We start from the raw sequence: 13,514 nt of genomic DNA, 5'->3' as shown, positions 1-13,514 counted from the left end.
TTTGGGAGGAAGCCGGGACAATGAGCTATTAGAGGCGCCCCCATGGTGGGACTGAGGGGAAGGACACAGGGCCCCCGGAGGTGGTGAAAATGTGACGAAGACGGGGAGGTGGCCCTCACTGCTCGGCCTCCCGGGGCAGCAGGCTTCCAAACTGGGCCTTACTTCCCCCGGGCCAGCCCTGATTTGGAAAGGAAGTGTCTGAGGGCTGCTGCCTCCACTGGCACTCCTGGAGACCACCCAGACTACACGGCCAGCTGAAGAAGGCGTGAGAAATCATTCTTCGTGGGGTCTTCAACCGGGAAGAAGGACTGGCCATCAAGGCCAGGGTGGCCTCGCTAGGCGACCAGCTGGAGTGAACCCCTTCCCCTCAGGCCGCACAGAGCCAGGGACCAGCTTCAATGTCATACAGCATAAAGGCGACACCTCTGGGGTCCTGTCTTCATGGAACACAGACCGCCCACCAACTGGGAAAGGCGCACCTACTGGGTGCCACCTAGCACCCAGGGATGCTGCCATCCTCACCATCCCTTTACAAAGACCTCAGAAGAGGCAGAGATTCAATCAATAATTACCTTCCCGATGATGCTTCCAACTTCCTGCAGGAAAAAAAAATCACAGAAAGATGACGTCACAGAGCAGGAGGAGGAAAACACTGGAAGCAGACACTACCGAAACCTGCCTACCTTCCTGGTGTGAGTGAAGAAGGGAGAATTCAGAATCTGCTGGTGGGTGGGGGAGTGTGTACAAGCCACGCTCCTATACAGAGGCCCTGAGCCGGGGCTTCCTTGGTGCCCACCTGACCAGGCCAGAGATGGGCTGACTCTAAGTGCCCCGGGGGAGGGCAGCTGGCTACCCCCGATAAATAACTCAGGGAGCATCACCTATGCACTCAGGCTACCAGAAAACCCTGGAAGAAATGTGTGAAAAATAAAGCCTCCTTCAATTGTGTGACTTAAAGAAAACTTAGCACTGCTATTGCTCCATGACTCCTATTCAAACAGCAGCATGTTAAAAGGAATGCTGGAAGATGCTGCCACAGTTCTGACGGTGAGCCCAAGGCAGTTTTGGGACACACACTCTCCACTGGGCTTAGTGGCCCAGTATCTCCCTGTCCAGCAGCGGGACAGAGCTGACAGGTGCTACTGTGGCCTGTCACCTGAAGTGAGGCCAGCAATGGTGACGTCTGTGAGACTGTGAGGATGACATGCAGAGGGGTCCGCGGAGGCAGAGGGAGGCCATGAGGATGACGTGCAGAGGGGTCTGTGGAGGGAAAGGGAGGCCATGAGGATGACGTGCAGAGGGGTCTGTGGAGGGAAAGGGAGGCCATGAGGATGACGTGCAGAGGGGTCTGTGGAGGCAGAGGGAGGCTGTGAGGACGGCGTGCAGAGGGGTCCGTGGAGGGAGAGGGAGGCCGTGAGGACAGTGCGTAGAGGGGTCCGTGGAGGGAGAGGGAGGCCATGAGGATGGTGTGTAGAGGGGTCCGTGGAGGCAGAGGGAGGCCGTGAGGATGGCGTGCAGAGGGGTCTGTGGAAGGAGAGGGAGGCCATGAGGACGGTGTGCAGAGGGAGGCCGTGAGGATAGTGTGTAGAGAGAGGCTGTGAGGACAGTGTGCAGAGGGGCCCATGGAGGCAGAGGGAGGCCGGGAGGACGGTGTGCAGAGGTGTCTGTGGAGAGAGGAGGACACTGGACACAGGGAGGGGCCCCCGTCAATCAGAGCACCTCCCCCACAGAGTGCAGCTGGGTGGCATGGCCGCTGCTGCTGGAGATGGGGCCGTGCACCTGGCCTCACAGAGAGCCCCATCTACCACGCGCCTTGGCTCCTGACACCCACAGTCAGAGAGGCAGGTCCCTCTGTCTCCACTGCAGGAATGAACGCTCTGGGTGTGGGCACCACCACCTTCCCCTGGGGAGGAGGCCGTGTCTTCCGGAAATCTAGGATGTGCCAGTGCTGTGAGGCTAGAGCTCAGAGCCTCCGCCAGCCTCCTCCTCCTCAGCCCCCTCCCGGCGGGAGGCCACGCAGATACTGGCAGTTGGATTCCTCATGGTGCACACCTGAGGCAGGAAGGAAGAACTGCGGGGCCCTGTGCTGTGGGGCTGGAATTGGGTTCCATGTAGGGAGCTGAACGTGGAAGGAAGTGTTCTACGGGGGTGCAGCCCAGGACCCACAGCAGCCCAGGGGCACCATGCACCCTGGCTTCCAGAACATGCCACCACACACAGGAGCTGCTGGGGAAGTGGCTGGTTCCAGGACTGGGACAAGGAGGACAAGATGAGCAGAGAGCAGGATGGGGCTATAGGAACAGGGACTCGTCGGGCCTTGGGGTTCTGGCCAAAGCAGGGCAGCGAGGGCATCGGAGCAAATCACGTGGTCATGGAAGGAAAAGCCAGGGAAGAACACAGCAACCTGACTCCCAGAGGATAGAAACACATGCTCTGAAAGTCTGAGGACAGGTTCCTGGGAGCGGCCAACAGGCACACCCTGGGACAGAGCTGCTGCCATGTTCCTGCCAACAGCCAGGAGACCTAGACCAAGGCATGGGTGCTCCACACACGCCGTGCAGAAAGTGCCAACTGCACACTCAAAGCCGACGATCTACTCCAGGTGGAAGGGACTCTAGACAGGGAACCAGGGGATGCTTTGCGGCCGCTGTGAAGGGAGGCCAGTGGTGGGAATGCATCCGTGTGGGTGCCCTGACACTGGTGGCTGTGTGTGGTTGCGCTGGAGAAGGTCCGTTTGAAGGAAACATGCAGAAGGCATCAGGTTGGCACTGTCTCAAAGGGGCTGTACCTATAACTGCTTTGTAAGTTTGAGATTGCTTAAAATAAGATTAAAAAATGGTCCAAAGACCCAGGCAGTGTCAGGTTCTGTGTGCCACGTCTGCCTTTCCTACAGTGCCAATAGCCCAGGCGGTGCGTCTCTGGTTCTGTCTGCTGCGGCCGCCTTTCCTACAGAGACAATGGCGGCTCCTCTTACCTTTCCATGCATCAGCAGGCGGATGGTGAGGGTCACGTTCAGGCCACCTTCTGAGACCTTGGACTCCATCCTTCTGCCAAATTGTGGCTGAGGGTGGTGGCTTAAGGTGCTGAGGGTGCTGTGAGGAAGGACAGATGGGGCCCAGAAGGTGTCACCTGGAGAGAGAAGGCACAGCTGCTGCTAGAGAAGAGTCTCACGGACCACGCACATCCAGGGGTGTCCTGGGCCGCTACCACTCCAGCCTCCCGGGTGGCAGTAGAATGGGGTTGCCCACCCGCCACATGCTGACCAGCCTCGCCTGCTGGGCACAGGGTGCATGGGAGTTCAGGGGAGGGCCTTGGGAGAGGTCTCCAGGGAGGCCCCATGGCTGCCTCCCTCCTGACGCTGGGCAGGCCATTGCAGCCCCTGGCCAAGGTCTGCATCTGCCCAGGGTCACAGAAGCACCTCTCTCAGCAGCCGGAGACTGGCAGGAGCTACCCCTGTGAGGCCCAGGGGACTCGCACCTCACAGGCCCAGCGCCCTGGGGCTCTGCCCCCTGCTTCTGCTGTGGCCTCAACACACAGTCACGGGGTGCCAGAGTCCCCTCACCAGGGTGTGGGAGCTGGCCCTTCACATCCCAAGCCTGCCATCTTCATCCCCTCATGCTCTCATGTGACTTAGTCTCCGCCAACTAAGCTGCCAAACGGCTGGTGTCCCTGGCAGTTCTCAGCAAGTGCCTTCCACGCACACAGTGCTGTCTGCAGTCATCGTGTCACTACTGTGCACCGTCATTCAGCAAGTTGACGGAGCCCACTGGGCAAAATTAAGGCCTCATTTTATGATTGACCAGCAAAGAATGACGGTAGTGAAAGTGAGGGACTCGTTCGACAGTCAGGGTGGCACGGTGGGGACCCTGCTCCGAGGTACTGGGCTCTGCAGGGTCAGCCCCATCCCGAGTCCTTCCCTGAAGGGCAACACCTCACCGAGGGGGCTGGCTCGCAAAACCCACCAGGAACAGAACCCTGTGAAGCCGCACCCCCCACCATGGTCGAGCTGCCTGGGCACTGCCCTTTGATTCAACCGGTTCACACAGAAGAGGCGGCTACAAGTTAAAAGTCAGGGCAAAGGGCTTTTTTTCTCAATAAAATAGTTCTATTAAAAAATATGCTAAAAGAAAAACACAAAGATAACACAGAGGCAAAGCCTGTTCTGACTGCCTGTGTGGTGTGTAAGGAGGATCTGCAAAGAGCAGCCACAGGTGTCAGGGGGTGGACAGGAGCCACAGCCAGGGATGCACCTCTGCACTGACAGTGACATGCTGTCTACACCCGCACTTATGCTGTCTATATCTGTGCTTACTGTGCTTAAAAACACATGTATAGGTCACTTCATCAACACACTCAGACTATCACAAAATTATTGTAATTTTATTACAAATTGTTATCTATAATATTATTTGTATTAATTTGTAATTTTATTACGTTATTATTTGTAATAAAATGACACTTTGAAGGACAAGGATTTTCACGTTGCATTTAACAAGGACTTCACGTAGCACAAAGGGTTTGGAAGATTATTCTTGCACACGAATGCTGTCTCCTCACTGTGCGGCATGACAGACACATGTGGCTTTTTCAGTTTAAAACTAAACACCCACAGGCATATTTAAAGTGTCAAACAGCCTTGTGTGGGCGGCGGCAGCTGCCGGGGGAAAAGTACAGAGAGAGGCCATTTCTGGCAGCGCGGACAGCTCTGCTGGACAGCACAGCTCACGCCATTGCTTCAGTGACTCATTCTAAGTAGCGCATTCGTGTAGACAGATCTCAGAAAGGAGAGCAGAGTATCAGTTCAAATGCATGGCATGGCCCCTGAGAAGCACCTCTGTGCGCACACGGGCACCCTGAGATAAGCCTGGCTGCACCCTTTAACCTGTGGGTGCCGATGGACCAGCACACATGGACTGCATCTCGGTGTGGCTGGTCTGGAGCTCCGTGCCTCCTTTTTAATTAAAAACTCTCCTCCCCATCAGAGGGACAGCAGGGGCCCGCAGCCATCTGTTATGTCAAGGTTTCCAGCCCAGGGAAGGGAAAGTGGGTCAGCTCCTGCCAGGAGTGCTTAGGGCTCCAGGCTGTCAGCCTCTATCAGTCACACATGCCAGCGAGCTGCAGCCAGTGCCTCTCTTCATTGCAAGGGCAGCATGAGTGAGGGGCCATCCTGTGCCGTGCGGGTCACCTGGGACTCAGTGCCCAGGGCCCCAGAGGACCTACCCTGCTCCAGTCAGCACCTCCCAGAGCTGCAGACCACTTGGAAGGCCAGGGTGAACGAGGCGTCAGCCACTCTCTGGCTGTCCCTAGGGACCTGCCCGTCCATGCCGTCTGCAAAGTGCCCTGGCCTTGCTGCCACCTCCGTGGCTGCTGCTGTCCTTCCCAGCTAACACTGGCCATCTGCCCAGAGTCCATGGGGCAGCTCAGTGGCTACCAGGAAATGAAGGGCTGAAGTGGAGCCTGCAGCAGCCCATGCTCTGACCACTGGCATCCAAGGCCCCATGGGACTGGCCGTTCCTCAGAATGGAGCCTGTTCTGAGGCTTGCCCGCCCCTTCCCACACTGTGTTCCAGAAACAGGCAGAGCTCTGGTCCATCCAGGTCCCTCCCTCTGTCCCGTCCAGTGCTGGAGATTTAGCACATTTTAGCCCATGCAATGGGACAGGGAGAAGAGACAGGCACAGTCATCCCGTGAGGGCCTGGGTCCCCACCCACCTCATCCCCACCCCCTGTCTGTACCCGGGGCCCTGACCTGCCTCCCTTCCTGTCTATACCCAGGGCCTCCACCTCCTCCCTTCATGTCTGTACCCAGGGCCCTCACCTGCCTCCCTTCCTGTCTATACCCAGGGCCCTCACCTGCCTCCCTTCCTGTCTATACCCGGGGCCCTCACCTGCCTCCTTTCCTGTCTATACCTGGGGCCCTCACCTGCCTCCCTTCTTCTGTATACCCAGGGCCCTCACCTGCTTCCCTTCCTGTCTATACCCAGGGCCCTCACCTGCCTCCTTTCCTGTCTATACCTGGGGCCCTCACCTGCCTCCCTTCTTCTCTATACCCGGGGCCCTCACCTGCTTCCCTTCCTGTCTATACCCAGGGCCCTCACCTGCCTCCCTTCCTGTCTATACCCGGGGCCCCCACCTGCTTCCCTTCCTCTCTATACCCAGGGCCCTCACCTGCCTCCCTTCGTGTCTATACCCGGGGCCCTCACCTCCTCCCTTCCTGTCTATACCCGGGGCCCTCACCTGTCTCCCTTCCTGTCTATACCCAGGGCCCCCACCTCCTCCCTTCCTGTCTATACCCGGGGCCCTTACCTGCCTCCCTTCGTGTCTATACCCAGGGCCCTCACCTCCTCCCTTCCTCTCTATACTTGGGGCCCTCACCTCCTCCCTTCCTGTCTATACCCAGGGCCCCCACCTGCCTCCCTTCCTGTCTATACCCAGGGCCCCCACCTGCCTCCCTTCCTGTCTATACCCAGGGCCCCTACCTGCTTCCCTTCCTGTCTATACCCAGGGCCCTCACCTCCTCCCTTCCTGTCTATACTCAGGGCCCTCACCTCCTCCCTTCCTGTCTATACCCGGGGCTCTCACCTGCCTCCCTTCCTGTCTATACCCGGGGCCGTCACCTGCCTCCCTTCCGGTCTATACCCGGGGCCCTCACCTGCCTCCCTTCCTGTCTATACCCGGGGCCCCCACCTGCCTCCCTTCCTGTCTATACCCGGGGCCCTCACCTGCCTCCCTTCCTGTCTATACCCAGGGTCCCCTCCTGCCTCTCCCTGCCCCCGTCTGCACCCAGGGCCCCCACCTCCTCCCCACTGTCTGCACTTGCCCAGGGGGTCTGTGGACCACCATCTCCAGATGTGCCTCAGGCCAGAACACACTCTGCACCCCAGCTCCCAGGGGATGCAGCCTATAGCTGTGGTCACGGGGATTTCAGACACCCACATCTGACATATGTGACCAGCACGACTCCTGACCCACTCCATCCCATGCATTAACAAGCCCAGCAGCCCCACCCACCATGTGAGGCACAATCTGAGCTTTTCTGCACCCTCTTCCACCCCCACTGCCCCCAGGTCCTGCCCCACCCTCCAGCCCCTGCTGTGACAGGTGCCAGGGATGCCTCCAACCAGCAACACAGAGCCCCCTCCCTCCTCCCCACTCCCTCCCCACTCAAGACAACTCTCCACATCCCATTCTCTCAGAGTTTCCTCTAAGGCCTCATCCACCATCCCCCAACTGCCACAGGCCCTGAGGGTAAAAGACCCCAGCACTTCTCCTCCCCAGAGACTCCCCTCCCCGCCCGGGCCTAGAACACCCTCCTTCCCGCACTCAGTCCTCACTCCATTGTGGTCCCTCCTCATGGGGCTTCCCTGTTAATATCAGCTCCCCTCTCCAGGACTCCCTCCCCTCTCCAGAGTTCCCTGCGCTGATTTCCAGCTCACACAGTGGCCCTGACGCATAGCTACGGAAGTATAGAGGGTCCTGGCACCCACAGTGGAGACGGTCACTAAGATGGGGAGGCCCAGGTGGATGGAGTGAAGGTGCCCTGAGGACCCACAGGTTGAAGGGGGCTGAGTGTGGGGCCTGGGGGTGGGGACAGTCCATGCATAGACCTGGGGTGCAGATCTCCTCACAGAGGACACGGGGCCAATGCTGGGAGCCCAATTTAGCCACAGCTTTGGGGTCAGCCATGGCAGGGCCAGCCTCAGCTGCAGAGACTCATCCAAGGCCCTGTGGGTTGGCTGGACCTGCCGCGCAGACCATGCCGGCTTCCCGTCCTCCCAGGTGTGAACATGAACACGGTCTGGGCACATTAAGCCCCCTGAGAGATGGGACTGCGCCCCTCATGTGCACTTGCAGCTCCCCTTTCTCAGGCCAGGGACTAATGCACTCTGTTTCCTTGTTCTGCACAATGACTGGAGAGAATTAACCAATGCCAGGGGCAGAAACCTCCTGCCTTCTTAGTTCATGACCCTTGTAGAGGAACTTCCCCTGTTCTCTGCACTGCTTAGACCAGAAGACGGGAAACCGTGACTGCCGCACCCTCTGACAGGCTAAATGTACCCTTCCCCGAAACAGGCACTGCCCGTCATCCATCAAACGCTGGGACTGCGCCCACCTCGTAGGAAGGACGCCGCGGTCCTGCTAAAAGCCTCCGCCTCTGCCTGCCCGAGGGCACCCTTCCCCTCCCTGCTTCCGAGGGCGGACTCCATTCCTCTGGAGCTGGTGTTTCCGGGTGGGCCAGCCTCCAACTGCCTTAGAATAAACCGCCCTTACATTAGATTCTGACCCTGTGGTGATTTTAGGCCGGTGGTGCTCTGTGGAATGCAGGCTGTGTGGACGTCCTCACTCAGGGGCTGCTTCCACTGGGTGACAGGCACGGGGCACTTGAGACAGCCCAGGAGGCTGGCACCTGAGGTCGAAGGGGCACAGAGGCCCCGGGGCTGTGCAGGAGGAGGGGCCGGGCCAGGGGACCCGGTGCTTAGAGAGCGCTCTGATGGCCCCCTGCAGTGGCACAGACCGACTCACCGTTTAACCTTGCGTGTGTAACGTGGTGTCATGGCGTTTTAAAGGTATCATTGATGGTTAATAGGCTGCACATACTTAAAATCTATAGTGTGACAGTCTTGCCCGTGTATACACCTGGGGCTGTCCCACAGTGGCTCACAGGAACCTGCAGTCCTTGGTCCCCCGCGGTCCTTGCTCCCACTCCACCCGCCACTGCCCGCTGACAAGTGCCCACTTGCGGTCATTATAGACTCCTGGACTTTCAGAAGTTGACACAAACGGAATCATGGCGTAAGAATTCTTTTGTGTCTGGCTTCTATTAGTATTTACAGAAGATGTATCCACGCTGCTGAGCGTATAAACAGTTCCTTTCTGTTTAGAATTCCACTGTGGGAAAAAACCACCACTGGCACTTCCATTCAACCAGTGAAGAACATTCGAGCTGTATGCAAGGGGGGACACAAAAGTAAAACTGCTTTAGACATCTGTGCACAGTTCTTCTCATGGAAGCACTTTCATTTCCTGCAGGTACCACCTAGTAGTAGAACGGCTGGATCCTGCAGAAGCTGCACGTGGAACCTCCTAAGAAACTGTTCAAGGCCGCGGCACAGCGGTTCCACTATCTATATTCCCCTCAGCAGTGCACAGAGTTCCAGGTTCCATTATCCACATTCCCCTCAGCAGTGCAGAGTTCCAGGTTCTATTATCCACATTCCCCTCAGCAGTGCAGAGTTCCAGGTTCTATTATCCACATTCCCCTCAGCAGTGCAGAGTTCCAGGTTCTATTATCCACATTCCCCTCTGCAGTGAAGAGTTCCAGGTTCTATTATCTACATTCCCCTCAGCAGTGCAGAGTTCCAGGTTCCATTATCCACATTCCCCTCAGCAATGCAGAGTTCCAGGTTCCATTATCCACATTCCCCTCAGCAGCGCACACAGCTCCAGCTCCTCCACACCCGCGCCAACACCTGGTCTGTTCAGCCTTTTCAGTGCTGCCCAGAGGGCATGCAGTGCTGTCTAGTTGCAGGGTGTCGCCAGGCAGGACCCCTCCACATGCTCTCATGTTGGCCTCACGGCCTGTCTGCTCCATTCTCTCCCGTGGCAGAGAACCTGGTGGAAATTGCCCCTTAGACAGCTGCGAGGCCACGTCTGTCAACCCTGGCAGTGACAGACGCAGTCCCGGCCCCTGGCATGGGCCAAGTACCGAGGTCAGGGACACAGCACTCCTTACTCAGGGCTACTGGAGGAATGGGGTGATTGGCTGGAGCCACTGTCAGCTCCAAGACAGAGCAGAAACAGGCCTCTGCCTCGGAGCTACGCTGACTTCTAAAAGCTCCCTTTGGTTTTCAAAAGTATCTTTTCTTTAAAGTCATACTGGAGAGAATTTTGGGGGATCAGAAGCTGCAGGTGAAATCTCCATGTACTTGAATGCTCTTCCCTGGACGCCAGTGCCACAGGCGGATGGACAAGCGCGTGAGGGCTGAGCAGCACTCGCGGCAACAAACATCTCTAGCCACCTCAACGTACTGCTGCAAGAGCCATGGTAGGGAGACTCGGGAATTGTTCAAAGGTCCCCAAGCTAGGGAAAGACGCAGCCAGGCCTCAAGCTCCCCTGCCTCTAACTCCAGAGCATCCTTTCACAAGGGCAGGCTGCGGAAAAAGGGAGGAGGCGGCTGGCCGTGGCGCTGGCCATGAGGAGGGGAGGAAGGGGTGCCACCAGCCACACTGCCTGCACCGTTGCTGTCTGCCCAAGCTGGAGACCAGGTTTCCTGCTCTGAGCTGTGTCTGCCAGGAAGCACAGGTGCTGTCCCTGCATTCAGAGCTGGGCTGGGTCTTCACAATGGAGGCATCAGGGGAACAGTAGAAAAGATGGTCCTGACAGCTTCTAAACAGGCCTTGATGTGACTTAATGACTTCTGCAGTCAGAGGAAGTGCAAATCAGAGGTTGCTGGCCTGCATGCAGCTGCTCATGGCAGCTCAGGGCACTTACATTTAACAGCTCTTCTCTCCACTCCACTGTCTCTGAAGCCCCTGTGAGCTCTCCTGCCTGAACCCCCACTCCCACACACATCGCTCTGTCTCCAAAGACGAAACAGACCCAGGATTAGGGCATCAACGCAGCTCCAGTCATACAACAGTGCACGGGCCAGAATGAAAGATTCCTTTCTTTACTTACTTGCTTATGGGCAAAGTGGTATTGAGGCCATAAAGGTATATTTAGGAAGCTAACATACAAGGGCTATTTAATGTGCAAACTTTATAATAATTCCATGTATAGATACTGTCCACGTGTGTTTAATGTGCAAACCTTGCAATCATTCCATGTAGATACTGTCCACGTGTGATTTAATGTGCAAACTTTATAATCGTTCCATGTATAAATACTGTCCACATGTTTAATGTGCAAACTTTATAATCGTTCCAGGTACAGATACTGTCCACGTGTGTCTAATGTGCAAACATTAAAATCATTCCATGTAGATACTGTCCACGTGTGATTTAATGTGCAAACTTTATAACTGTTCCATGTATACTGTCCACATGTATAATGTGCAAACCTTATAATCATTCCATGTATAGATAATGTCCACATGTGTAATGTGCAAACTTTATAATCGTTCCATGTACAGATACTGTCCACGTGTGTAACATATGTTTATTCATTTCAGCTTCACTCAAAACCCACAATGGATTTAAGAATTCGGCTCCAATTGCCTGTCTAGAAGCACTGAAGCTGCACACAGGAGGCTGGTGGGAGGAGAGCTGCCTGTGGTATCATATGCTGTGTCGCTGTGGAGCGGGGCCCTGCCCTGGAGCAGGCATCTGCCGTGGGGAAGGTGCTGTGTGCGGTGATGTGTGGGCGGCCCCGACGGGGAGGCCCGGGTGAGTGAGGGGCCAGTTCACCCTGCTGTGGCGTGGGAGGTGGGACTACAGGAGCAGGGTGAGCCGCGGTTCCCACCTGCAGGCACCCATAAATGCAAGGAACAGATTGAAATCCACCCTGGAGGTAATACCAGTTATTAATTAATAACTTGATTATTTTAAGAAATATTTCCTAGGCAGTCACTAAGCTTTAGGCTCTGTGCTGTCCTTGAAGAAAAACAGGTAAACAAGGTGCCTTCCCAAGAAAGGAACTGTCATTATTAAAGTAACAGAAACAGGTGACACAGAAGAGCTGCAGGAGCAGGAGGAGAGGCCAGGCTCAGAGCAGGGCTCAGCTAGGGGAGACCCCTCTGCCCTGTGCGGCCTCTCTGGGATTCGTACATCGCCAGGACAGGTACCCAGCAGAGTGTGGGGATCCCAGCGCTCCTGAGGAGAGACCCTGAGAACCGTTAGCCCCCTCCGGAAATGCCCATGGGTCAGCAGCGATGCAGGGCCATCGCCGGAGGACAGAGCTGCAAGCACAGCTGCAAGGGCAGGTCAGGGAAAGGCGGCCCAACCTTCCGGAGTCTGGCTCGTCTCTCTTCGCCGTGGGCTGGTACTAGACATCTATCGATAAGAGCAGCTGCGAGGTCGTCACGAAGCCAGGGTTCTCCGGGAAGCTTGGGGAGTGCGTAGCAGTTGCAGCCTCTATAAACGGCGACCTGGCAGAATGTACCAATAGCCTAAAATACTTGCCAACTTTAAACTAGAAATTATGTTTGCAGAAATCTCTCCTCCCACAAAAAAGGGCATAGACATTCAAAAAGTAGGTGCCCGGAACAGCGACGCTGTTTGCCTGGGTGCCCACTGGAAACCAGCACCAACGTGGGAACAGCTGGGGAACGCGGCCACTGGCGACAGTGTCCCCCACGCCACAGAGCTCCTGTCTGCTTCTGGCTGGGCCTGTCCTCAGCAGCTGGTGTCTGCTGATGCCTTTACTTGTCCCTCCAACTGAATGAGGTGTGGAGCCACCATCACCCTGTCTTACAGATGGAAGGACTGATGCTGGAGAGGCTGGAGGGCCTGCTCTGGGGACGCAGCCGAGCAGGGCAAAGCTGGTGCAGCCCCAGCAGCTCCGGCATCTGTGCTCTCAGATGCCACGTGCACAAAAGGAGTGGCAAGGCTGCTGCTTCTGGGAAATGGAGCACACAGCGCTTCCCAATCCTTCCTGCTAAAACAACAAAAGAGCCTGGATATTGTATCCACCACAAACACAAGAAGACTGAAATGCGTAGGAAAGGCAGACTAGCCAGGGACCAGGGCACCCAGGAACGGCGTGGTGGTGAACCCCTGGGCTTTCTCTATGTCTCTCAGACTTGGAAGTGGAAAAGCTGGCAAGCCGGAAATGCCAACAGGCACAGACAAGAAAAGGCCCCAACAAAAGTCTGCTCTCTGCAGCCGAAGGGTCAGTGAAGGGACAGCACAGTGAGGCTGGAAATGTTGAGCAGCAGCTCCTTTATTCCACCAGGCACCATGGAGGACACGGTGCCCCTCCCCAGCCAGGCAGCAAAGGCCGCGTACAGAGCCTAGACCTCCACCCTCACCAGGCTGCCAAGAGGCTCCCGAACCCCATGCTGGGGTGGCTTCAGAGCAGGCTGAGCAGGGACAGGGGCTCTCATTCCCACAGGTGGTGAGTCCTTGCCCCCTGGTGTCAGTGGAGGCGATGTGGGGTCAGTAATGAGGGAGCCCCCTCCTCTGAGCAGCGAGGTTTCTGCACAGGCCTCCAGGGCCCCAGAGCTCCCACCCTTGCCCAGCGGCAATGAGGCCTCCTCCACAGCTCACCACGTCCTCTGCCCTTGGTACCAGCAGAGGCCGAGTGGAAAGCCTGGACTTTCACCTCTTGTTTCCCCTGCTGGAGAAGTATCAGAAGCAGCCAGCTAAACAGAAGGTTTATATAACCAGAGTCTCATAACATAATATCCAGAAGGTCCAGATTTCAAACAGAAAATCACCTGTTATACAAAGAACCCAAAAGATCTCAAACTGAATGAAAGACAGTGTCAGCCCCAGGATGACAGAGCTGTCGGAATCCTCCGACAAAGAAGTGAAAGCAGCCTTCATAAAAATGCTTCAGCGAACAAGCAGGAACACT

The 13,514-nt window shown here is 56.5% G+C and overlaps 1 protein-coding gene across 14 annotated transcripts in view; it reads right to left on the bottom strand.

The window, feature by feature from the left end:
- The window catches only part of LOC115833149 (poly(rC)-binding protein 3-like), a 259,877-nt gene that overhangs the window by 18,355 nt on the left and 228,008 nt on the right, over window positions 1-13,514 (bottom strand). For all 14 annotated transcript variants that reach the window (XR_004028592.1, XM_030806215.1, XM_030806216.1 and 11 more), the window contains 2 exons: window positions 2,975-3,129; window positions 573-596 (listed from right to left, as the gene is read on the bottom strand). Coding sequence is in view for 13 of the 14 variants with exons in the window: in XM_030806215.1 (XP_030662075.1) it covers window positions 573-596; window positions 2,975-3,129 (179 nt within the window). In the remaining variant the exon portion in view is untranslated. The remainder of the gene's footprint in view (window positions 1-572; window positions 597-2,974; window positions 3,130-13,514) is intronic.

The sequence above is a fragment of the Nomascus leucogenys genome, chromosome 25, assembly GCF_006542625.1.
Source record: "Nomascus leucogenys isolate Asia chromosome 25, Asia_NLE_v1, whole genome shotgun sequence".
Lineage (NCBI taxonomy): Eukaryota > Metazoa > Chordata > Mammalia > Primates > Hylobatidae > Nomascus > Nomascus leucogenys.
Note: the sequence above shows the minus strand (reverse complement) of the source record. Positions and strands in the feature narration are given on the sequence as shown.